We start from the raw sequence: 25776 nt of genomic DNA on the forward strand, positions 1-25776 counted from the left end.
AATTTGACTGACAACGATCCAACCATTATGAGAACCAGGATCATGGCTAGAAAGGAACCATCTTTTGTCAAATTAACGTCCAAAGTATTTATTTATTTTCATTCTAGCTAACCCTAATCCCTTTCCTAACCTTAACCTGATTATCCTAACCTGCTACGTTAATTCTCCTAACCTTCTGCTTAAATTCTCCTAACCTGCTACGAAAAGTCAAATCTTACGTTAATGTGACAAAAGCTGGATCCATTCTAGCCATTACCCCGAGGAAAAGGGAGAACCAGGGTGTTTTCCTATTACTTTTAATGGGTAGTGAAAGTGATTGACAGAGATTGACAGCCAATCGGTTGATAGAAAAATGATTGACATAATGATGCTCCAATGACATGACGACAAATGAGTGACATCGCCCCAAAATTATCCAATCATTGTTAAGAAGAGGGCGGGATAAAGACGGGTGTGTAGCAACAGTTGCCCGGGTGAGGACGAGGCGCCATAGTCACGGTAGTCGTGGCGACAAGAACCAAGCAACGAGAATCAACAACAACAACCAGAATCATTAAGAAACAAACTTTAACGCCAAAGACAGGAATATTCCAGGGGGAATTTGAGGTGAATAAGCAACACCTTTATTAAACCGTCGTCTGATGTTTCTGTCTGAATAATTTCGTGAAGTTGTGTAACATTTTATTGCTTTTATCTAACGTTAAAAGGCACTAGTGTGGCAGAGATGGAATAGCACTGGTCCCAGCTAGTTGCTAACCGCTTTCCAAACGCAGACGGTTGTTATGACGATGTCAAATCTGTTATAGGGATACAAAATGGCGGGTGTTGTAATATGAGAATCTTGTACTTTTAGTTGTTCGAAATGTTTGTCGACAAAGCTTTTAACATGAAAAATCATTGTTCAACTTAGTGAACGAGGCATACTTGTCACATGTTCACGGATACTTTTGATTAGGAAATCACTTTAGATTTTCGAACTTTAAAAAAGATCTAATTGCAAAACAGACATGTGGGTCAGTGTGTGTCAACTGAAGCATAGAAACGAATGTGTCATGATGTTGGCCGTTATTTTACAGTTGTGAAAAAGTTTTCTCTAGTAAAAGTGATCGTCATGCCCGTACTGTGCAATGTGTGCCAGATCTGCTGTCACGCAGGGAGGGGAAGGTGGGTTGAGCCTATGGGTGGGATTGACATTACCTGAAGCCAATGGAGAAGCAATATTTAGAAGCATACACCAATGGCAACTGGAGAAAATATGATATGATATGCTCGTAGAGAAGGAGCAAGGTGCGTTTTCTGTATGCTGTTGCTATCAGAACGTTGGGGTGTGTGTGTGTGTGTGTGTGTGTGTGTGTGTGTGTGTGTGTGTGTGTGTGTGTGTGTGTGTGTGTGTGTGTGTGTGTGTGTGTGTGTGTGTGTGTGTGTGTGTTACACAGTTCAGAAATCCTCACGTGGCATATTCTACTAGTGGAAACTTCTCATTATCAAATGTATGGCATAGTTAAAGGGTCTATATGCAATCATTTCATGGAATATAACTATGATAATCATTTGTCAGAGGTCACACCACCCACACCTCAGTGCTTTGGATCAGGGTTTCCCAAACTCAGTCCTGGGCCCCCCGGGTGCACCTTTTGGTTTTTGCCTTAGAACGACACAACTGATTCAAGTAACCTTGTTTCTGTCCACCTTTGTCAGTGTGCTTTCACAAGAGCTGAAATGAAGTGTGTTGAAAAAGGTTTGAAAGTGTGTTGGCACAATTCTACATATTGTTTGTTTGTGTGTGTGTGTGTGTGTGTGTCATAACCAACTCCTTCCCTTGTCCTTCCCCCAGAGTGGTGGTCTTGGTCCAGCCGTGGCGGTAGTCATGGCGACCTCCGGCTACACAGAAGAGCTCCAGCCGGCCCCCCAGCCCAACTCTGTCACCATAGCAACGCAATCAGCCACGCCCTCCCGCTCCACGCCAACCCAGTTCAACCAGTCAGTGTCCATCGTCTCCACAACCGGACAGGACAAACTTCCTGCTCAAGCCACGCTCACCAAGGCCCAGAAGACAGTGGTTCTGGCCACGCCCTCTCAGACTCAGTTTGTTACCACGGAGATCCAGAGTTCTGCCGTTCAGCAGAGTAACGGACAGAGTTCCACACCGCAGTACATCGTAGTGACCGTTACAGGTGAGGCATCACTCACTCTCTCACTCTCTCTCTCAGGTGAGAGTAGCTGACATGATGAAACATGTTTATTCTACCATACCCACACCTTCCTCTCCTGACGACTGTTACCATGGTTATCTACCAGACCTGTAGGACAGGCTCTCTGAGGTCCAGGTTGGTTAATGGTCTGCTCTCTGAGGTCCAGGTTGGTTAATGGTCTGCTCTCTGAGGTCCAGGTTGGTTAATGGTCTGCTCTCTGAGGTCCAGGTTGGTTAATGGTCTGCTCTCTGAGGTCCAGGTTGGTTAATGGTCTGCTCTCTGAGGTCCAGGTTGGTTAATGGTCTGCTCTCTGAGGTCCAGGTTGGTTAATGGTCTGCTCTCTGAGGTCCAGGTTGGTTAATGGTCTGCTCTCTGAGGTCCAGGTTGGTTAATGGTCTGCTCTCTGAGGTCCAGGTTTGTTAATGGTCTGCTCTCTGAGGTCCAGGTTGGTTAATGGTCTGCTCTCTGAGGTCCAGGTTGGTTAATGGTCTGCTCTCTGAGGTCCAGGTTGGTTAATGGTCTGCTCTCTGAGGTCCAGGTTGGTTAATGGTCTGCTCTCTGAGGTCCAGGTTGGTTAATGGTCTGCTCTCTCAGGTCCAGGTTGGTTAATGGTCTGCTCTCTGAGGTCCAGGTTGGTTAATGGTCTGCTCTCTGAGGTCCAGGTTGGTTAATGGTCTGCTCTCTGAGGTCCAGGTTGGTTAATGGTTGGTTTACTAACCCAGTGGAAACCTAAAAGCACCATTGTAATTTAACCTGCATTAGGCCATTTAACAGCCACTTTTATTCAAAGTAACTGACAACAGAGACATTTTAGTGTCCGCAGCGGGATTTGAACCCACAACCCTTGCCAACTGGTCCACGCAGGACTACCGTCACCTGGGCTGTAGGAGGGAAACACCGGCATGTGGCTAACCTTTCTGCTACTAATCTCAGAAACGCAGAACAACAATCTTGCTTAATTATGTAGATGCTCGATTAAGTTCAGTCCACGAGAGATAATTCTACGACCTTCCATCAGTAAGCCGGTACGCTACCCAACAGTCTTTGGTACAGATATACACAGGACGTTTGTATACGATTAAAAAAGAATCATTTAAAAACACAATTCCGCCACATGTGGATAGACACGGCATTTAAAATCATTGAGGACAACTCTCTAACGTTTTAACAATGTATTTCCATTGTAGTCCCAAAGTGTACTGTAAAGTTGCTAGACTAGTTAACCAGACATACTGTGTGTTTTGTGTGGTTTATTTGCATGGTGTCTATTAGTAGATTAGCAGCAGCAGCTAACCTGTCAGCCTGGCAGGGTGTTAGTATCAGGTAACACTAGTGTGGCCTGGCCTGCTCCACTCACACCACAGAGACACACTGGAACTAGAGACCGATCTCTGTCTGTCTCTCTCTCTGTCTCTCTCTGTCTCTCTCTGTCTGTCTGTCTGTCTGTCTGTCTGTCTGTCTGTCTGTCTGTCTGTCTGTCTGTCTGTCTGTCTGTCTGTCTGTCTGTCTGTCTGTCTCTATCTGTCTCTCTCTCTGTCTCTCTCTCTCTCTCTCTCTGTCTGTCTGTCTGTCTCTCTCTCTGTCTGTCGGTCTGTCTGTCTGTCTGTCTGTCTGTCTGTCTGTCTGTCTGTCTGTCTGTCTGTCTGTCTGTCTGTCTGTCTGTCTGTCTGTCTGTCTGTCTGTCTTTCTCTCAATTAAATTCAATTCAAGGGGCTTTATTGGCATGGGAAACATATGTTAACATTGCCAAAGCAGGTGAAGTAGATAATATACAAAAATGAAATAAACAATAAAAATGGATGGATCACCATACTATATGAACAGTAATAAATCACAATAGTCAACATCTAGCTCTGTCCACCCTCCCTCTCTTCCCTACACCCTCCCTCTCTTCCCTACACCCTCCCTCTCTTCCCTACACCCTCCCTCTCTTCCCTACACCCACCCTCCCTCTCTTCCCTACACCCTCCCTCTCTTCCCTCCACCCACCCTCCCTCTCTTCCCTACACCCTCCCTCTCTTCCCTCCACCCACCCCCCCTCTCTTCCCTACACCCTCCCTCTCTTCCCTCCACCCACCCTCCCTCTCTTCCCTACACCCTCCCTCTCTTCCCTACACCCTCCCTCTCTTCCCTACACCCTCCCTCTCTTCCCTACACCCTCTCTTCCCTACACCCTCCCTCTCTTCCCTCCACCCACCCTCCCTCTCTTCCCTACACCCTCCCTCTCTTCCCTACACCCTCTCTTCCCTACACCCTCCCTCTCTTCCCTACACCCACCCTCCCTCTCTTCCCTACACCCTCCCTCTCTTCCCTCCACCCACCCTCCCTCTCTTCCCTACACCCTCCCTCTCTTCCCTCCACCCACCCTCCCTCTCTTCCCTACACCCTCCCTCTCTTCCCTACACCCTCCCTCTCTTCCCTACACCCTCCCTCTCTTCCCTACACCCTCTCTTCCCTACACCCACCCTCCCTCTCTTCCCTACACCCTCCCTCTCTTCCCTACACCCTCCCTCTCTTCCCTACACCCTCTCTTCCCTACACCCTCCCTCTCTTCCCTACACCCTCCCTCTCTTCCCTACACCCTACACCCTCCCTCTCTTCCCTACACCCTCCCTCTCTTCCCTACACCCTCCCTCTCTTCCCTACACCCTCCCTCTCTTCCCTACACCCTCCCTCTCTTCCCTACACCCTCCCTCTCCACCCTACACCCTCCCTCTCCACCCCTCTTCCCTCCACCCCTCCCCCTCTTCCCTCCACCCCCCCTCTCTTCCCTCCACCCCTCCCTCTCTTCCCTCCTCTCTTCCCTCCACCCCTCCCTCTCTTCTCTCCACCCCTCCCTCTCTTCCCTCCACCCCCCCCCCTCTATCTCCTCACCTGATACCCGTGTTTATACGATGGGGGGATTGTTCCCTCCATCTGGGGAGATTAGTTGTCCAAGGCCTCCCTCTGCCTGCCTCATATATAAGGATGGAGAGATGGCCAGCCCTCTGTCCTCTCTCCATCTCTCCGTCTGTCCTAAGAGCTATGTTCTACAGTAACTGCTGTTATAGTTTGGAGACAGAGTATCGTGAGTACTGCTTTATTATGTGGATGTTCTACAGTAACTGCTGTTATAGTTTGGAGACAGAGTATCGTGAGTACTGCTTTATTATGTGGATGTTCTACAGTAACTGCTGTTATAGTTTGGAGACAGAGTATCGTGAGTACTGCTTTATTATGTGGATGTTCTACAGTAACTGCTGTTATAGTTTGGAGACAGAGTATCGTGAGTACTGCTTTATTATGTGGATGTTCTACAGTAACTGCTGTTATAGTTTGGAGACAGAGTATCGTGAGTACTGCTTTATTATGTGGATGTTCTACAGTAACTGCTGTTATAGTTTGGAGACAGAGTATCGTGAGTACTGCTTTATTATATGGATGTTCTACAGTAACTGCTGTTATAGTTTGGAGACAGAGTATCGTGAGTACTGCTTTATTATATGGATGTTCTACAGTAACTGCTGTTATAGTTTGGAGACAGAGTATCGTGAGTACTGCTTTATTATGTGGATGTTCTACAGTAACTGCTGTTATAGTTTGGAGACAGAGTATCGTGAGTACTGCTTTATTATGTGGATGTTCTACAGTAACTGCTGTTATAGTTTGGAGACAGAGTATCGTGAGTACTGCTTTATTATGTGGATGTTCTACAGTAACTGCTGTTATAGTTTGGAGACAGAGTATCGTGAGTACTGCTTTATTATGTGGATGTTCTACAGTAACTGCTGTTATAGTTTGGAGACAGAGTATCGTGAGTACTGCTTTATTATGTGGATGTTCTACAGTAACTGCTGTTATAGTTTGGAGACAGAGTATCGTGAGTACTGCTTTATTATGTGGATGTTCTACAGTAACTGCTGTTATAGTTTGGAGACAGAGTATCGTGAGTACTGCTTTATTATGTGGATGTTCTACAGTAACTGCTGTTATAGTTTGGAGACAGAGTATCGTGAGTACTGCTTTATTATATGGATGTTCTACAGTAACTGCTGTTATAGTTTGGAGACAGAGTATCGTGAGTACTGCTTTATTATATGGATGTTCTACAGTAACTGCTGTTATAGTTTGGAGACAGAGTATCGTGAGTACTGCTTTATTATATGGATGTTCTACAGTAACTGCTGTTATAGTTTGGAGACAGAGTATCGTGAGTACTGCTTTATTATGTGGATGTTCTACAGTAACTGCTGTTATAGTTTGGAGACAGAGTATCGTGAGTACTGCTTTATTATGTGGATGTTCTACAGTAACTGCTGTTATAGTTTGGAGACAGAGTATCGTGAGTACTGCTTTATTATGTGGATGTTCTACAGTAACTGCTGTTATAGTTTGGAGACAGAGTATCGTGAGTACTGCTTTATTATGTGGATGTTCTACAGTAACTGCTGTTATAGTTTGGAGACAGAGTATCGTGAGTACTGCTTTATTATGTGGATGTTCTACAGTAACTGCTGTTATAGTTTGGAGACAGAGTATCGTGAGTACTGCTTTATTATATGGATGTTCTACAGTAACTGCTGTTATAGTTTGGAGACAGAGTATCGTGAGTACTGCTTTATTATATGGATGTTCTACAGTACCTGCTGTTATAGTTTGGAGACAGAGTATCGTGAGTACTGCTTTATTATATGGATGTTCTACAGTAACTGCTGTTATAGTTTGGAGACAGAGTATCGTGAGTACTGCTTTATTATATGGATGTTCTACAGTAACTGCTGTTATAGTTTGGAGACAGAGTATCGTGAGTACTGCTTTATTATGTGGATGTTCTACAGTAACTGCTGTTATAGTTTGGAGACAGAGTATCGTGAGTACTGCTTTATTATGTGGATGTTCTACAGTAACTGCTGTTATAGTTTGGAGACAGAGTATCGTGAGTACTGCTTTATTATGTGGATGTTCTACAGTAACTGCTGTTATAGTTTGGAGACAGAGTATCGTGAGTACTGCTTTATTATGTGGATGTTCTACAGTAACTGCTGTTATAGTTTGGAGACAGAGTATCGTGAGTACTGCTTTATTATATGGATGTTCTACAGTAACTGCTGTTATAGTTTGGAGACAGAGTATCGTGAGTACTGCTTTATTATATGGATGTTCTACAGTAACTGCTGTTATAGTTTAGAGACAGAGTATCGTGAGTACTGCTTTATTATATGGATGTTCTACAGTAACTGCTGTTATAGTTTGGAGACAGAGTATCGTGAGTACTGCTTTATTATATGGATGTTCTACAGTAACTGCTGTTATAGTTTGGAGACAGAGTATCGTGAGTACTGCTTTATTATGTGGATGTTCTACAGTAACTGCTGTTATAGTTTGGAGACAGAGTATCGTGAGTACTGCTTTATTATGTGGATGTTCTACAGTAACTGCTGTTATAGTTTGGAGACAGAGTATCGTGAGTACTGCTTTATTATATGGATGTTCTACAGTAACTGCTGTTATAGTTTGGAGACAGAGTATCGTGAGTACTGCTTTATTATGTGGATGTTCTACAGTAACTGCTGTTATAGTTTGGAGACAGAGTATCGTGAGTACTGCTTTATTATGTGGATGTTCTACAGTAACTGCTGTTATAGTTTGGAGACAGAGTATCGTGAGTACTGCTTTATTATATGGATGTTCTACAGTAACTGCTGTTATAGTTTGGAGACAGAGTATCGTGAGTACTGCTTTATTATGTGGATGTTCTACAGTAACTGCTGTTATAGTTTGGAGACAGAGTATCGTGAGTACTGCTTTATTATGTGGATGTTCTACAGTAACTGCTGTTATAGTTTGGAGACAGAGTATCGTGAGTACTGCTTTATTATGTGGATGTTGTTGATGATTTGATATTTGATGAAGTTGTAGACATAATCTCATGTTGTTTATCTTCCTCCATCCTCTCTTCCTCCTGCTTGTCTTTATCTTTCTCTCTCTTCCTCCTGCTTGTCTTTATCTTTCTCTCTCTTCCTCCTGCTTCTCTTTATCTTTCTCTCTCTTCCTCTGTCCTCTCTTCCTCCTGCTTCTCTTTATCTTTCTCTCTCTTCCTCCTGCTTCTCTTTATCTTTCTCTCTCTTCCTCCTGCCACTCTTTCTTTCTCTTTCTTCCTCCTGCTTCTCTTTATCTTTCTCTCTCTTCCTCCGTCCTCTCTTCCTCCTGCTTCTCTTTATCTCTCTCTCTTCCCCCGTCCTCTCTTCCACCTGCTTCTCTTTATCTTTCTCTCTCTTCCTCCTGCTATTCTATGTTTCTCTCTCTTCCTCCTGCTTCTCTTTATCTTTCTCTCTCTTCCTCCGTCCTCTCTTCCTCCTGCCACTTTATCTTTCTCTCTCTTCCTCCGTCCTCTCTTCCTCCTGCTTCTCTTTATCTCTCTCCCTCTTCCTCCGTCCTCTCTTCATCCTGCCTCTCTTTATCTTTCTCCCTCTTCCTCCGTCCTCTCTTCCTCCTGCTTCTCTTTATCTTTCTCCCTCTTCCCCCGTCCTCTCTTCCTCCTGCTTCTCTTTATCTTTCTCCCTCTTCCTCCGTCCTCTCTTCCTCCTGCTTCTCTTTATCTTTCTCTCTCTTCCTCCTGCTTCTCTTTATTTCTCTCTCTCTTCCTCCGTCCTCTATTTCTCCTGCTTTTCTTTATCTTTCTCTCTCTATTCACCTTTACTGTGTTCCACCGATCCTCTCTCTCTCATCTCATCTCTCTCCCTCTCTCTGTGTCTGTCTCTGTTTCTCTCTTTTCTTTCTCCATCTGTCTGTCTCTCCTCCTCCTCCCTCTCCCCATCTCTTCCTCTCTCCTCCTCCTCCCTCTCCCCATCTCTTCCTCTCTCCTCCTCCTCCCTCTCCCCATCTCTTCCTCTCTCCTCCTCCTCCCTCTCCCCATCTCTTCCTCTCTCCTCCTCCTCCCTCTCCCCATCTCTTCATCTCTCCTCCTCCTCCCTCTCCCCATCTCTTCCTCTCTCCTCCTCCTCCCTCTCCCCATCTCTTCCTCTCTCCTCCTCCTCCCTCTCCCCATCTCTTCCTCTCTCCTCCTCCTCCCTCTCCCCATCTCTTCCTCTCTCCTCCTCCTCTCTCTCCCCATCTCTTCCTCTCTCCTCCTCCTCTCTCTCCCCATCTCTTCCTCTCTCCTCCTCCTCTCTCTCCCCATCTCTTCCTCTCTCCTCCTCCTCTCTCTCCCCATCTCTTCCTCTCTCCTTCTCTCTCTCCATAGAGGGCTCTCTCCATTCTAGTGACAGTGTATCAGACTGCAGTCCTCCAGTAGTACTGGTTCAGACAGGGGTCCCCACCCAGGTAGTACAGCAGACCACCCAACAGGTACGCTACAGACACACACACCTGCACGTACACACACCAGACACACACCAGACACACAGAGGGGGAGTGGTTCAGACATTGTCACCAACAGCCAAGAGTGGAAGGCAGCACAATGTCAACAACCTATAGTCTATACACATCACACAGGGGGTAATCCACACACACACACACAGCACTGTCGCATTTGAGACATCAGTAACAGATGTACCGTTGCCCAGAGCCTGCATGCCAGTCAGAGAGAGATGGATAGAGAGAGAGAGAAACAGAGAGATGGATAGAGAGAGGAGAGAAGGTAGAGAGAAACAGAGAGATGGATAGAGAGAGGAGAGAAGGTAGAGAGAAACAGAGAGATGGATAGAGAGAGAGAGAAACAGAGAGATGGATAGAGAGAGAGAGAAACAGAGATGGATAGAGAGAGAGAGAAACAGAGAGATGGATAGAGAGAGAGAAACAGAGAGATGGATAGAGAGAGAGAGAAACAGAGATGGATAGAGAGAGAGAGAAACAGAGATGGATAGAGAGAGAGAGAAACAGAGAGATGGATAGAGAGAGAGAGAAACAGAGAGATGGATAGAGAGAGAGAGAAACAGAGAGATGGATAGAGAGAGAGAGAAACAGAGATGGATAGAGAGAGAGAGAAACAGAGAGATGGATAGAGAGAGAGAGAAACAGAGAGATGGATAGAGAGAAACAGAGAGATGGATAGAGAGAGAGAGAAACAGAGAGAAACAGAGAGATGGATAGAGAGAGCGAGAGAGAGAGAAACAGAGAGATGGATAGAGAGAGAGAGAAACAGAGAGAAACAGAGAGATGGATAGAGAGAGAGAGAGAAACAGAGAGATGGATAGAGAGAGAGAGAAACAGAGAGATGGATAGAGAGAGATGGATAGAGAGAGAAACAGAGAGATGGATAGAGAGAGAGAGAAACAGAGAGATGGATAGAGAGAGAGAGAGAAACAGAGAGATGGATAGAGAGAGAGAGAAACAGAGAGATGGATAGAGAGAGATGGATAGAGAGAGAAACAGAGAGATGGATAGAGAGAGAGAGAAACAGAGAGATGGATAGAGAAACAGAGAGATGGATAGAGAGAGAGAGAAACAGAGAGATGGATAGAGAGAGAGAGAGAAACAGAGAGATGGATAGAGAGAGAGAGAAACAGAGAGATGGATAGAGAGAGATGGATAGAGAGAGAACAGAGAGATGGATAGAGAGAGAGAGAAACAGAGAGATGGATAGAGAAACAGAGAGATGGATAGAGAGAGAGAGAAACAGAGAGATGGATAGAGAGAGAGAGAGAAGAGGCACCAGTGGAAGACAGACAGACAGCGAGAGGGACATCTCTCATTCCATCTCCAAAAGCAGCCCTTCCCTCTCTCCTTCCCTCCCCTTTTCCCTCTCTCCTTCCCTCACCTCTTCCCTCTCTCCTTCTCTCCTCTCTTCCCTCTCTCCTTCCCTCCTCTCTTCCCTCTCTCCTTCCCTCCCCTTTTCCCTCTCTCCTTCCCTCCCCTCTTCCCTCTCTCCTTCCCTCCTCTCTTCCCTCTCTCCTTCCCTCCCCTTTTCCCTCTCTCCTTCCCTCCCCTCTTCCCTCTCTCCTTCCCTCCTCTCTTCCCTCTCTCCGTCCCTCCTCTCTTCCCTCTCTCCGTCCCTCCTCTCTTCCCTCTCTCCTTCCCTCGTCTCTTCCCTCTCTCCGTCCCTCCTCTCTTCCCTCTCTCCTTCCCTCGTCTCTTCCCTCTCTCCGTCCCTCCTCTCTTCCCTCTCTCCTTCCCTCCTCTCTTCCCTCTGTCTTGTTCCACCTCATGACGCTCTACGCGTCAGCTGCAACACTCAGAGTAGGAGAAGGAGGGAGATAGGAGAAGGAGGGAGAGAGGAGAGGGAGGGAGATAGGAGGGAGATAGGAGAGGGAGGGAGAGCCTGATAGAGAAGAGAGATGTTAATATGAATTCCCCTGAGACTATGAAATGAATGAGTTCCTTGTTTCTCTGTAGTTGCAACAGCAGCATGTTTACCCCAGTCAGGTTCAGTATGTGGAGGGAGAGGACTCTTACACCACCTCTACCATGTGAGTAGTACACACACACACACACACACACACACACACACACACACACACACACACACACACACACACACACACACACACACACACCCTTCATACCATGGAGACATGTTCTATATATCGTTTTTTTACAGATTTTTATTATTTTCTCTCTCCTTCCCATCTCTTCTTCTCCCCCTCTGTCTCTCCCTCTGTCTCCCCCTCTGTCTCTCCTCTATCTCTCCCCCGCTGTCTCCCCCGCTGTCTCCCCCGCTGTCTCCCCCGCTGTCTCCCCCTCTGTCTCCCCCTCTATCTCTTCCCCTCTGTCTCCCCCTCTGTCTCCCCCTCTGTCTCCCCCTCTGTCTCTTCCTCTGTCTCCCCCTCCGTCTCCCCCTCTGTCTCTGTCTATCCCTCCAGTCGTTCTGGCAGCTACCCGTACTCCGACTCCCCCCTCTACTCCCAGACCCCTCCCTCTTCCTCCTCTTCCTACTACGAGTCCACGCCCACCTCGGGGTCACAGGTCACTAACTCCGTGACTTCACAGTCAGTCTCCGTCACCGCGGCAACAGGAGGAGGTGGGAGTGGTTACGTCATCCAGGGCGGGTACGTATTGGGAGGTGGAGGCAGCGGAGGAGGAAACTACTCCAGTCACAACACCAGAGCAGTCCCCGCCACAGTGAGTAGGGTGTGTGTGTGTGTGTGTGTGTAAATAGTAACACCACTACTGTTTGTGCATGCTGATTTGGACAAATCCCTCTAGTCTTCACCTATCTTCTCCCTCCCTCCCTCCCTCCCTCCCTCCCTCCCTCCCTCCCTCCCTCCCTCCCTCCCTCCCTCCCTCTCTCTCCCCTCACTCCGCCCCTCCTCTCCTCCCTCCCTCCCTCCCTCCCTCCCTCCCTCCCTCCCTCCCTCCCTCTCTCTCCCCTCACTCCGCCACTCCTCTCCTCCCTCCCTCCCTCCCTCCCTCCGCCCCTCCTCTCCCTCCCTCCCTCTCCCTCCCTCCCTCCCTCCCTCCCTCCCTCCCCCTCCAGGTACAGTGGCTGCTAGATAACTATGAGGGTGCAGAAGGGGTCAGTCTGCCTCGCTGTACCCTCTACTGCCACTACCTCTTCCACTGTCAGGAACACAAGCTAGACCCTGTCAACGCTGCCTCCTTCGGCAAGCTCATCAGATCTGTCTTCATGGGGCTGAGGACCAGACGCCTGGGCACACGGTATGTACGCTATAGATACACACACATCTATATAACACACACGTCTACAGTTGAAGTTTACATACACCTTAGCCAAATACATTTAAACTCAGTTTTTCCCAATTCCTGACATTTAATCCTAGTAAAAATGCACTGTTTTAGGTCAGTTAGGATCACCACTTTATTTTAAGAATGTGAAATGTCAGAATAATAGTAGAGAGAATTATTTATTTCAGCTTTTATTTTTTTCATCACATTCCTAGTGTGTCAGAAGTTTACATACACTCAATTAGTATTTGGTAGCATTGCTTTTAAATTGTTTAACTTGGGTCAAACGTTTCGGGTAGCCTTCCACAAGCTTCCCACAATAAGTTCCTCCTGACAGAGCTGGTGTAACTAAGTCAGGTTTGTAGGCCTCCTTGCTCGCACACGCTTTTTCAGTTCTGCCCACAAATGTTCTATAGGATTGAGGTGAGGTCTTTGTGATGGCCACTCCAATACCTTGACTTTGTTGTCCTTAAGCCATTTTGCCACAACTTTGGAAGTATGCTTGGGGTCATTGTCCATTTGGAAGACCCATTTGCGACCAAGCTTTAACTTCCTGACTGATGTCTTCAAAATATCCACATCATTTTCCATCCTCATAATGTCATCTATTTTGTGAAGTGCACCAGTCCCTCCTGCAGCAAAGCACCCCCACAACATGATGCTGCCACCCCCGTGCTTCACGGTTGGGATGGTGTTCTTCGGCTTGCAAGCCTCCCCCTTTTTCCTCCAAACATAACGATGGTCATTATGGCCAAACAGTTCTGTTTTTGTTTCATCAGACCAGAGGACATTTCTCCAAAAAGTACAATCTTTGTCCCCATGTGCAGTTGCAAACCGTAGTCTGGCTTTGTTATGGCGGCTTTGGAGCAGTGGCTTCTTCCTTGCTGAGCCTAATTTCAGGTTATGTCGATATAGGACTTTTTTTTCTGTGGATATTGATACTTTTGTACCTGTTTCCTCCAGCATCTTCACAACGTCCTTTGCTTTTCGCACCAAAGTACGTTCATGTCTAGGAGACAGAACGCGTCTCCTTCCTGAGCCGTATGACGGCTGCGTGGTCCCATGGTGTTTATATTTGCGTACTATTGTTTGTACAGATGAACGTGGTACCTTCAGACGTTTGGAAATTGCGCCCAAGGATGAACCAGACTTGTGGAGGTCTACAATTTTTATTCGGAGGTCTTGGATGATTTCTTTTGATTTTCCCATGATGTCAAGCAAAGAGGCACTGAGTTTGAAGGTAGGCCTTGAAATACATCCACAGGTACACCTCCAATTGACTCAAATTATGTAAATTAGCCTATCAGAGGCTTCTAAAGCCATGACATAATTTTTCTGGAATTTTCCAAGCTGTTTAAAGGCACAGTCAACTTAGTGTATGTAAACTTCTGACCCACTGAAATTGTGATACAGTGAAATAATCTCTGTAAACAATTGTTGGAAAAATGACTTGTGTCATGCACAAAGTAGATGTCCTAACCGACTTACCAAAACTATAGTTTGTTAACAGTCAACCTACCTCAATCTACCTACCTCATCCCCATATTGTTTTTATTTACTTCTCTGCTCTTTTGCACACCAGTATCACTACTTACACATCATCATCTGCTCATCTATCACTCCAGTGTTAATCTGCTAAATTGTAATTACTTCGCTACTATGGCCTATTTATTGCCTTACCTCCTCACGCCATTTGCACACACTGTATATAGACTTTCTCTATTGTATTATTGACTGTACGCTTGTTTATTCCATGTGTAACTCTGTGTTGTTGTTTGTGTCGCACTGCTTTGCTTTATCTTGGCCAGGTCGCAGTTGTAAATGAGAACTTGTTCTCAACTAGCCTACCTGATTAAATAAAGGTGAAATATATATATACTGTATATATTTTTTTAAATAACAAGAAACTTGTGGAGTGGTTGAAAAACGAGTTTTAATGACTCCAACATAAGTGTATGTAAACTTCCGACTTCAACTGTATATAACACACACGTCTATATAACACACCTGTTCCGTAGTGGCAGCAGCAGCTCCTGTAAATGTCATGTAATAATCAGATGACTGTTTGTCTCAGAGGGAACTCTAAGTACCACTACTATGGTCTTCGTATCAAGGCCACCTCCTCTCTGCTTCGTCTGATAGACGACCACCAGCACCTGGCCTTGAGACAGCAACCCTTCTCTCAGAAACACAGGTAGGGGGGTGTCTGTGTCTTCCAGTCTCTCTGTCTCTCTCTCTTTTGTCTCTCTCTCTCTTTCTCTATCTTTTGTCTCTCTCTCTTTCTCTATCTTTTGTCTCTCTCTCTCTTTTGTCTCTCTCTCTCTTGTCTCTTTCTCTTTTGTCTCTCTCTCTCTTTTGACAGCTGTTCTGTCCAATAGGATAAAGCCGGTTCTGAAGGTGGAGGGCATGTCCAATGGGATGTCCCTGGGGGCGGGGCAGCAGCAGGGGGCAGGGCTCAGTGACATCTCAGCTCAGGTGCAACAATACCAGCAGTTCCTGGGTGAGTGGACAGGGACTAGGTACACACACACAGACACACACACAGACACACACACAGACACACACACACAGGAGCGGAATAGCCTGTCATCTGTCAGACAGCTCGAGAGCAGCTCCTCAAAAAGATGGTACTGGAGTGAAACGCGCCGTTGGAAGCCCAGCCAATGGTACTGGAGTGAAACTTGCCGTTGGAAGCCCAGCCAATGGTACTGGAGTGAAACGTGCCGTTGGAAGCCCAGTCAATGGTACTGGAGTGAAACGTGCCGTTGGAAGCCCAGCCAATGGTACTGGAGTGAAACGCGCCGTTGGAAGCCCAGCCAATGGTACTGGAGTGAAACTTGCCGTTGGAAGCCCAGCCAATGGTACTGGAGTGAAACTTGCCGTTGGAAGCCCAGCCAATGGTACTGGAGTGAAACGTGCCGTTGGAAGCCCAGCCAATGGTACTGGAGTGAAACGTGCCGTTGGAAGCCCAGCCAATGGTACTGGAGTGAAACGCGCCGTTGGAAGCCCAGCCAATGGTACTGGAGTGAAACGCGCCGTTGGAAGCCCAGCCAATGGTACTGGAGTGAAACGCGCCGTTGGAAGCCCAGCCAATGGTACTGGAGTGAAACGCGCCGTTGGAAGCCCAGCCAATGGTACTGGAGTGAAACGCGCCGTTGGAAGCCCAGCCAATGGTACTGGAGTGAAACGCGCCGTTGGAAGCCCAGCCAATGGTACTGGAGTGAAACGCGCCGTTGGAAGCCCAGCCAATGGTACTGGAGTGAAACGCGCCGTTGGAAGCCCAGCCAATGGTACTGGAGTGAAACGTGCCGTTGGAAGCCCAGCCAGTGGTACTGGAGTGAAACGCGCCGTTGGAAGCCCAGCCAATGGTACTGGAGTGAAACGTGCCGTTGGAAGCCCAGCCAATGGTACTGGAGTGAAACGTGCCGTTGGAAGCCCAGCCAGTGGTACTGGAGTGAAACGCGCCGTTGGAAGCCCAGCCAATGGTACTGGAGTGAAACGCGCCGTTGGAAGCCCAGCCAATGGTACTGGAGTGAAACGCGCCGTTGGAAGCCCAGCCAATGGTACTGGAGTGAAACGCGCCGTTGGAAGCCCAGCCAATGGTACTGGAGTGAAACGCGCCGTTGGAAGCCCAGCCAATGGTACTGGAGTGAAACTTGCCGTTGGAAGCCCAGGTGCAACACAACCATTCTAAGTGCAGTTGGGTGTTGACAGTTTTGAGTGGAAGATGACAGGCCTGCTGTTGTTGCACGTTGCCATTAATGAAACATGTCTTTGTATGCATGCATAGTATTTTCTGTAGGTCACCTCATTTTACTGTTTAACCGTTAGTTGACCGGTTAAAGTATGCATGCATACTTTAACCGGTACCATTGGCTGGGCAGAAGAATTTACCGAAATGTGCATCGCACACACACACACACACACACACACACACACACACACACACACACACACACACACACACACACACACACACACACACACACACACACACACACAAACAAGAATGTCTCCATATGTAAATAATGGCATAAACATAGCTAGGAAACATACTAAACCAATGTGAAGCACACAGATAAACACGTTGTAAATCATCAACGTGTAATTCCACACATAATAACTCAACAATGTAAAGGTTGTTGTTGTTGTTGTTGTTGTCCAGACGCGTCGCGGGCGCTGCCTGAGTTCCCAGAGTTGGATCTGCAGGACAGACCTCTTCCTGACGGGATCATTCCAGAACACATCACAGCCTTCCAACAGCTCTACAGGGAACACTGTGAGGTATACAGTCTACTACGCACTGCTGCCTTGTGGCAGTCTTATGAAGTGTTGTGCCTATTATGTAGGGCTATGTCTGTCTTGATTCCACTAACGATAACGATGATGAGATGTAGAATCAGGTGTGTTAGTTCCAGGGCCAGGATTGGCAAACAGTGTGTTAGCACTGTGTTAGTCTATCGTGGTGTAATGAAAATGTATGACAATCTTATGTAGTGTTTATGTCTGTCTTATGCAGTGCTTTGTCAGTCTAATGTACTGTTATGTCTGTCTAATGTATTTCTATCTCTGTATAATGTAGTGCTTTGTCCAATGTAGGTCTATGTCCTGTTATGTGGGTCAAATGTCATGTTATGTCAGTCTAATGTAGTGTTATGACTTTCTATCTTTCATGTCTGTTAAAATACTATGTCAGTCTACAGGTGTGTTATGTCAGTCTAATGTAGTGTTATGACTTTCTATCTTTCATGTCTGTTAAAATACTATGTCAGTCTACAGGTGTGTTATGTCAGTCTAATGTAGTGTTATGACTTTCTGTTTTTCATGTCTGTTAAAATACTATGTCAGTCTACAGGTGTGTTATGTCAGTCTAATGTAGTGTAATGTCAGACAAACGTAGTGTTTTATCATTCTTACGTAGTGCTATGTCAGTCTCACGTAGTGCTATGTCATGTCTGTGCAGGCCATTCTGGATGTGATGGTGAACCTGCAGTTCACTCTGGTGGAGACGCTGTGGAAAACCTTCTGGAGGTTCAGCGAGAGCATCGACGCAGACACACTCGGCGTGTGAGTGAAACACACACGTTCTACATGTCACACATTATAACACACAATCTAACAAATATTGTGTGTGTGTGTGTGTGCCTCCAGTCATGGTGAGTCAGAGGAGCGTCTACCTAAGTGGTACCTGGTGGTGCTGTGTAAGTACCAGCCAGTTGTTCACTGGACCAGAGACTGTGACAACACACTGTACCAGGCCCTGGTGGAGATCCTCATCCCTGACGTATTACGACCCATCCCCAGTGAGTTATGACACATGACATTAGGTCTACATAACATGACCTTAGAGCTACACAACATGCCGTTAGAGCTATATAACATAACATGACATAGGGCTACATGACATTAGAGCTACATAACATGACAGAGCTGCACAACATGACATTAGAGCCACATAACTTGACATTAGAGCCACATAACATGACATTAGAGCTACATAACTTTACATTAAAGCTATATAACATGACAGAGCTGCACAACATGACATTAGAGCCACATAACTTGACATTAGAGCTACATAGCATGACATTAGAGCCACATAGCATGACATTAGAGCCACATAACATGACATTAGAGCCACATAGCATGACATTAGAGCCACATAACATGACATTAGAGCTACATAATTTGACATTAGAGCTACATGACATGCCATTAGAGCTACATGACATGACATAGGGCTACACAACATGACCTTAGAGCTACATGACATGCCATTAGAACTACATGACATGACATAGGGGTACACAACATGACCTTAGAGCTACACGACATGCCATTAGAGCTACACAACATGACATTAGAGCTACATGACATGCCATAGGGCTACACAACATGACATTAGAGCTACATAACTTGACATTAGAGCCACATAACATGACATTAGAGCTACATGACATGACATAGGGCTACACAACATGACCTTAGAGCTACATGACATGCCATTAGAACTACATGACATGACATAGGGGTACACAACATGACCTTAGAGCTACACGACATGCCATTAGAGCTACACAACATGACATTAGAGCTACATGACATGCCATAGGGCTACACAACATGACATTAGAGCTACATAACTTGACATTAGAGCCACATAACATGACATTAGAGCTACATGACATGCCATTAGAGCTACATGACATGACATAGGGCTACACAACATGACCTTAGAGCTACATGACATGCCATTAGAACTACATGACATGACATAGGGCTACACAACATGACCTTAGCGCTACATGACATACCATTAGAGCTACATGACATGACATTAGAGCTACACAACATGACATTAGAGCTACACAACATGCCATTAGAGCTACACAACATGCCATTAGAGCTACACAACATGCCATTAGAGCTACACAACATGCCATTAGAGCTACACAACATGACATTAGAGCTACATGACATGCCATTAGAGCTACATGACATAGGGCTACACAACATGCCATTAGAGCTACATAACATGACCTTAGAGCTACACAACATGACATTAGAGCTAGATAACACTAAATGACAGTACATGTAATGTCTTCTAAAACATATGACTACCTACTTCTCTCTCATTTATATTAATCTGCCCCTCTCTCTGTCAGGTGCCTTAACTCAAGCCATCCGTAACTTTGCCAAGAGTCTAGAGATCTGGCTGACAAGCGCCATGATGAACATACCAGAGGAGATGGTCCGCATCAAGGTGTGATCTCTCTCACACACACACACGCACGCACGCACGCACGCACGCACGCACGCACGCACGCACGCACGCACACACACAATACAAACACTCTCCCACAAAACTACATTCCCTCTCCCTTACCCCTCCTCCCCTCCTCTCTCCCTTCCCCTCTCCTCCAGGTGGTGTGTGCGGGAGCATTTGCCCAGACGCTGCGTCGCTACACCAGTCTAAACCACCTGGCCCAGGCAGCCAGGGCCGTCCTCCAGAACACAGCCCAGATCAATCAGATGCTGAGTGACCTCAACAGAGTTGACTTCACCAACGTGCAGGTACGTCTGTCTGGATCCCGTTTAACCACTACCTCTCTCTGTCTGGATACCTTTTAACCACTACTTCTGTCTGTCTGTCTCTCAGTCTTGCTGTCTACCTCTGTCTGTCTCTCTCTGTCTTGCTGTCTACCTCTCTCTCTGTCTTGCTGTCTACCTCTCTCTCTGTCTGGCTCTCTACCTCTCTGTCTACATGTCTGTCAAGGCACAGATCTGTTCCTCTCTACCTTGCTCTCTCTCCAACCTATTATCCTGAACCTCTGTCTCCCCTCCTTGACTCCCCCCCCCCCCCCCCCTGTAGGAGCAGGCGTCGTGGGTGTGTGGTTGTGAGGATGGTGTGATCCAGAGATTGGAGCAGGACTTCAAGCAGACGTTACAACAACATAATTCTCTGGAGCAGTGGGCTGCCTGGCTGGACGCCGTGGTCTCCCAGGTCCTAAAGCCTTACCAACACAGCCCTGCAGCCTTCCCTAAGGCTGCCAAGCTCTTCCTGCTGCGATGGAGCTTCTACAGGTGAGAGGGAGGATGTTTGAAGTAAGAGAAAGTGAAGCATTAAAGGCTGTTTGATTTGAATGTACATTTCCCCCTCTTCTTCTCCACTCTTCATTTCTCTCTATACCCCTCCCTGTCTCTCTGTCTCTCTCTCTACCCCCTCCCTGTCTCTCTCTACCCCCTCCCTGTCTCTCTCTACCCCCCCTCCCTGTCTCTCTCTACCCCCTCCCTGTCTCTCTCTACCCCCTTCCTGTCTCTCTCTACCCCCCTTCCTGTCTCTCTCTACCCCCCTTCCTGTCTCTCTCTACCCCCCTCCCTGTCTCTCTACCCCCTCCCTGTCTCTCTCTACCCCCCCTCCCTGTCTCTCTCTACCCCCCTCCCTGTCTCTCTCTACCCCCCAGCTCCATGGTGATCCGGGACCTGACTCTCCGTAGTGCTGCCAGCTTTGGCTCCTTCCACCTGATCAGACTGCTGTATGATGAGTACATGTACTACCTGATAGAACACAGAGTGGCCCAGGCTAAAGGAGAGACGCCGATCGCTGTCATGGGAGAGGTACACACACACGGAGCCCAGGGCACAGAAACACACATACCGACACACACGATGCACTGCTTATTGTCTCTCTCTCTCTCAGTTTGCCAGTGTGGGCAGGAGTCTGAACGGTCAGGACCCTGATAAAGGTAGATGTCTCATCTCTACACTGCAACCCTTCACATGTTCTACATCTCAAATAATGTGGCCACCATAAACCTGTAAACGGTGAATATATCTGTGTCTCAGATGAGGAAGAGGATGAGGAGGAGAGTGATGAAGAGGGGGTAGAGATGACCGTGCCGTCTAACTCCGCTGGTCTGGGAGAGGGGGAGGAGTCACTGGAGCCGCCCGTCAAGCTAGCCAGGACTGACCCCCGGGGACTGTTCAATACCACACACACAGAGTGACTCACACACACCCAACACGCACGCGCACTGACAACTTAAAGACACGCTCTCGACCTCGCCGTTGGCTAACATAACACACACACACACCCTCAATAACACACATACACACACTCATCCTTTGCCTTAATGATAGTTTGCTATGAGCCCATTTGTGATCCCAATGCCATTAAGTTCCTTATCTGTTCCTGCAACCTCACACACCCTGTTTGTCTGCACCTTGATCTCGTGTGTGTGTGTGTGTGTGTGTGTGTGTGTGTGTGTGTGTGTGTGTGTGTGTGTGTGTGTGTGTGTGTGTGTGTGTGTGTGTGTGTGTGTGTGTGTGTGTGTGTGTGTGTGTGTGTGTGTGTGTGTGTGTGTGTGTGTGTGTGTGTGTGTGAGAGCGAAGGAGAGGTTTCACAGCTTGCCTTTTCATCTCTTTTAGTTATCATGGTTCCTCATCACCTTCATTGTGACATAAGAGACGGTAACCTCTTCACTAGACACACTGGTCCTTCATTGTGACATAAGAGACGGTAACCTCTTCACTAGACAGGGTAACAGTCTGTTCCAGATCTGAACAACTTATCTGACCCCACTAATTAACATCACCACTAGTGTGGCAACTTGTTGTTGCTGGATGCAGAAACAGCCTTGTACCAATCCAGTGGCTGAGATTCAGTCTGAGGTGTTGTAGCACACTGACCATTTAAAGGTAATGTCTGATTGAGCTGACGTATGCAACATTTACCGTGAATTCAGTCTCCGTGAACACGCTGAGGAACACTGCCTTTAAAAGGGGCACTGTCAACAGAAGTCTAGAACATACCTCTGATTGAATCCCGACCTATATGTCACTGTCAACAGAGGTCTAGAACGTACCTGATTGAATCCCGGCCTATATGTCACTGTCAACAGAGGTCTAGAACGTACCTCTGATTGAATCCAGACCTATATGTCACTGTCAACAGAGGTCTAGAACGTACCTCTGATTGAATCCAGACCTATATGTCACTGTCAACAGAGGTCTACAACGTACCTCTGATTGAATCCAGACCTATATGTCACTGTCAACAGAGGTCTAGAACGTACCTGATTGAATCCCGGCCTATATGTCACTGTCAACAGAGGTCTAGAACGTACCTCTGATTGAATCCAGACCTATATGTCACTGTCAACAGAGGTCTAGAACGTACCTCTGATTGAATCCCGACCTATATGTCACTGTCAACAGAGGTCTAGAACGTACCTGATTGAATCCCGGCCTATATGTCACTGTCAACAGAGGTCTAGAACGTACCTCCGATTGAATCCCGGCCTATATGTCACTGTCAACAGAGGTCTACAACGTACCTCCGATTGAATCCAGATCTACAGTACCAATCAAAAGTTTGGACACACCTACTCATTCAAGGGTTTTTCTTTATTTTTACTATTTTCTACATTGTAGAATAATAGTGAAGACATCAAAACTATGAAATAACACATATGGAATCATGTAGTAACCAAAAAAGTGTTCAATCAAAATATATGTTATATTTGAGATTCTTCAAAGTCGCCCCCCTTTGTCTTGATGACAGCTTTGTTTTCACTATTCTACAATGTAGAAAACGTTTGATTGGTACTGTGTGAGTCAGTCAACCTGCATGGCTTTAACTTCTCTGTCTTCACCTTCTCTGTCCTCACCTTACCCACCCACTGTCCTAACGGCCATAGAAAGAGAGAGAAGGGGAGAGATTTACTGCGTTTGTCCTAGCCAGGTGTAGAGTTGTTACAGCAGTCTGTCTTCAGTCCTGATGATGTTCACTGACCACTTCTTACAGTGTGTCCCAAACGGCATCCTATCGGTACTTAAAAAGGGCACCATGTAGGACGTATGAATATGTTAATAGCCCTCCGTGTAACGAGCCTGACGGGGTCTTGACGTATTGAAATCAAGTGATCAGTCCGACTACTCTAACAGTAGTGTCCTGATGTAGTCCGACTACTCTAACAGTAGTGTCCTGATGTAGTCCGACTACTCTAACAGTAGTGTCCCGATGTAGTCCGACGCTCTAACAGTAGTGTCCTGATGTAGTCCGACGCTCTAACAGTAGTGTCCTGATGTAGTCCGACGCTCTAACAGTAGTGTCCTGATGTAGTCCGACTACTCTAACAGTAGTGTCCTGATGTAGTCCGACGCTCTAACAGTAGTGTCCTGATGTAGTCCGACGCTCTAACAGTAGTGTCCCGATGTAGTCCGACGCTCTAACAGTAGTGTCCTGATGTAGTCCGACGCTCTAACAGTAGTGTCCCGATGTAGTCCGACGCTCTAACAGTAGTGTCCTGATGTAGTCCGACGCTCTAACAGTAGTGTCCTGATGTAGTCCGACGCTCTAACAGTAGTGTCCTGATGTAGTCCGACTACTCTAACAGTAGTGTCCTGATGTAGTCCGACGCTCTAACAGTAGTGTCCTGATGTAGTCCGACGCTCTAACAGTAGTGTCCTGATGTAGTCCGACGCTCTAACAGTAGTGTCCTGATGTAGTCCGACGCTCTAACAGTAGTGTCCTGATGTAGTCCGACTACTCTAACAGTAGTGTCCTGATGTAGTCCGACGCTCTAACAGTAGTGTCCTGATGTAGTCCGACTACTCTAACAGTAGTGTCCTGATGTAGTCCGACTACTCTAACAGTAGTGTCCTGATGTAGTCCGACTACTCTAACAGTAGTGTCCTGATGTAGTCCGACTACTCTAACAGTAGTGTCCTGATGTAGTCCGACGCTCTAACAGTAGTGTCCTGATGTAGTCCGACTACTCTAACAGTAGTGTCCTGATGTAGTCCGACTACTCTAACAGTAGTGTCCTGATGTAGTCCGACGCTCTAACAGTAGTGTCCTGATGTAGTCCGACGCTCTAACAGTAGTGTCCTGATGTAGTCTGACGCTCTAACAGTAGTGTCCTGATGTAGTCCGACGCTCTAACAGTAGTGTCCTGATGTAGTCCGACTACTCTAACAGTAGTGTCCTGATGTAGTCCGACGCTCTAACAGTAGTGTCCTGATGTAGTCCGACGCTCTAACAGTAGTGTCCTGATGTAGTCCGACGCTCTAACAGTAGTGTCCTGATGTAGTCCGACTACTCTAACAGTAGTGTCCTGATGTAGTCCGACTACTCTAACAGTAGTGTCCTGATGTAGTCCGACTACTCTAACAGTAGTGTCCTGATGTAGTCCGACGCTCTAACAGTAGTGTCCTGATGTAGTCCGACGCTCTAACAGTAGTGTCCTGATGTAGTCCGACTACTCTAACAGTAGTGTCCTGATGTAGTCCGACGCTCTAACAGTAGTGTCCTGATGTAGTCCGACGCTCTAACAGTAGTGTCCTGATGTAGTCCGACTACTCTAACAGTAGTGTCCTGATGTAGTCCGACGCTCTAACAGTAGTGTCCTGATGTAGTCCGACGCTCTAACAGTAGTGTCCTGATGTAGTCCGACGCTCTAACAGTAGTGTCCCGATGTAGTCCGACTACTCTAACAGTAGTGTCCCGATGCAGTTCAGAGGATGGTGTGTAACGGCCGATACAGGGCAGCATTCAGAAAGATAGGTTTTAGTGTGTTTTTAGGCCAACTAAGAGATGACCTGTGCCTTGTAGAGCTAGACAACGCTTGTGTTTGCATCTCGAATGGCACCCTTGTTCCCTGTATAGTGCACTTTTTTGGACCGGAGCCCCATTGACCATGGTCAAAAGTAGTGCACTATACAAGGAGCCATTTGGAAGACAACCTGTGTTTTTAATTAGATTCTGATGAATAAATGAAAGTGTTTCTAAACCTGTACAATCTGACATTTGTTCCTGACTCTTTGGTAATGTATTGTTATTAGAATGTTATGAGTTATAGCAGGCATATGTAGTGTCATAAGAGAGAGGAATAGAGGGGGCAGCCATAATGCATCCTGCTTATGTCCCATTCATTTGTCCCTCCATCCTCATCTGTCATTCATCCACACACACACAACAGTAAAGTGATATCCCACCAGCAGGATACAGACCTTCACTAATCTGTGATTGGGCAACAAGGACAAGGTCAGAACTCACACCAACCAATCAGGTTGGCAGAGCAAGAGCACATGCAATGTTGTATCCATGGCAACCTTAACTGCTATTTAGTACAGATCAGTGAATGTGTATTTGTAATATATATCTGTAGAAATAGATGTGACTATCATATTTATTGACCCATTATGGCCTTATTTCATCAGTATGTGTAGCATATCTTGATGTACTATCCAGAGTATTTAGCTACTGTATAATCACATAAGATTTCTAGTATATGTTTTGTAGACCTTTGTATTGAATCCCTGTGCCTAGAGTTTGTAGTTTTAATATCATTACCCAGTGAGCACAAGACAGAGGTCTTTTCAAACATCTTGTACTCAGTAGTTGCTCCATAAAGACGTGATACCAGCCCAACCTTTAGCCATTAAAAGGAAAAGATACAAGTGTTTCCCCTCTTCAGTC

At 46.6% G+C, this 25776-nt stretch overlaps 1 protein-coding gene across 1 annotated transcript; it reads left to right on the forward strand.

The window, feature by feature from the left end:
- The first annotated feature begins 454 nt into the window (after positions 1 to 454).
- LOC139568187 (MHC class II regulatory factor RFX1-like) lies at positions 455 to 25762 on the forward strand. The gene is made up of 17 exons (XM_071389924.1): positions 455 to 606; positions 1835 to 2174; positions 9415 to 9518; positions 11505 to 11578; positions 11972 to 12230; positions 12586 to 12767; positions 14869 to 14988; positions 15173 to 15294; positions 16960 to 17078; positions 17758 to 17861; positions 17946 to 18097; positions 19460 to 19557; positions 19719 to 19868; positions 20167 to 20378; positions 20759 to 20912; positions 20995 to 21040; positions 21141 to 25762. Exons 2-17 carry the CDS (start codon positions 1868 to 1870, stop codon positions 21299 to 21301), a joined length of 2364 nt encoding a protein of 787 aa, XP_071246025.1. The 5' UTR covers positions 455 to 606; positions 1835 to 1867; the 3' UTR covers positions 21302 to 25762.
- Positions 25763 to 25776: the final 14 nt, after the last annotated feature.

The sequence above is a fragment of the Salvelinus alpinus genome, chromosome 2 (assembly GCF_045679555.1).
Source record: "Salvelinus alpinus chromosome 2, SLU_Salpinus.1, whole genome shotgun sequence".
In the NCBI taxonomy this organism is placed as follows: Eukaryota; Metazoa; Chordata; class Actinopteri; order Salmoniformes; family Salmonidae; genus Salvelinus; species Salvelinus alpinus.